Below are 605 nucleotides of genomic sequence, written 5' to 3'. Positions count from 1 at the left end.
GTATGGCAAAACCAATACAATATTGTAAAGTAATTAACTTCCAATTAAAATAAATAAATTTATATTTTTTAAAAAAGAAAAATACATTATTTATCACTGCCAACAATTTTAAGACCTATGATTCAGTGCTTTGCAACTTGCCCTCCAGTAATATGCCCTGGGCATGGGCCCTGAATACAAATAAGATTCAGGTTCAACATACTGTACACGAAGCTGTTGTTGCTGTTCAGTCGCTTTGACACTCCTTATGAGTCTGCCTGTTAAAATAAAACAAATCTCCACAAACATGCACATATATGATATTTGGGTCAATTCAACTTTTAAATCTAAACTCATTTAGATAGCTCAAATGGGAGCGAGGAGACTGTTAAGTGAACAAATTCTTTTGGAGTAGATGATGCCAGCACCAGCCTGTTATCTGCCTACCACTTACTGACTGGACAAGTTACTTAACCTTTTAATAGAAGTATAAAAAATCTTCCAAAGCCAGCAGCATCTCAATGACCAATTGCTGAACATTCCTGCAGATCTAAGCCCAGATATTAATTTCAACTGACAACTCTTAACACATGTCATTGGATATATATTTTGCCCCTCTGTGTTTA

The 605-nt window shown here is 35.0% G+C and overlaps 1 protein-coding gene across 1 annotated transcript in view; it reads right to left on the bottom strand.

Moving 5' to 3' along the window:
- Positions 1 to 53: 53 nt before the first annotated feature.
- Positions 54 to 605, bottom strand: part of LOC104997885 — a gene marked incomplete at its 5' end in the record, with an annotated part of 1,712 nt that continues 1,160 nt past the window's right edge. Inside the window, one exon of the mRNA XM_010852857.1 lies at positions 54 to 257. Within this exon, the coding sequence (XP_010851159.1) occupies positions 109 to 257 (149 nt within the window). The remainder of the gene's footprint in view (positions 258 to 605) is intronic.

The sequence above is a fragment of the Bison bison genome, unplaced genomic scaffold (assembly GCF_000754665.1).
Source record: "Bison bison bison isolate TAMUID 2011002044 unplaced genomic scaffold, Bison_UMD1.0 scf7180017852597, whole genome shotgun sequence".
NCBI classification, from domain to species: Eukaryota; Metazoa; Chordata; class Mammalia; order Artiodactyla; family Bovidae; genus Bison; species Bison bison.
This window is presented reverse-complemented; position numbering and strand designations above follow the sequence as displayed.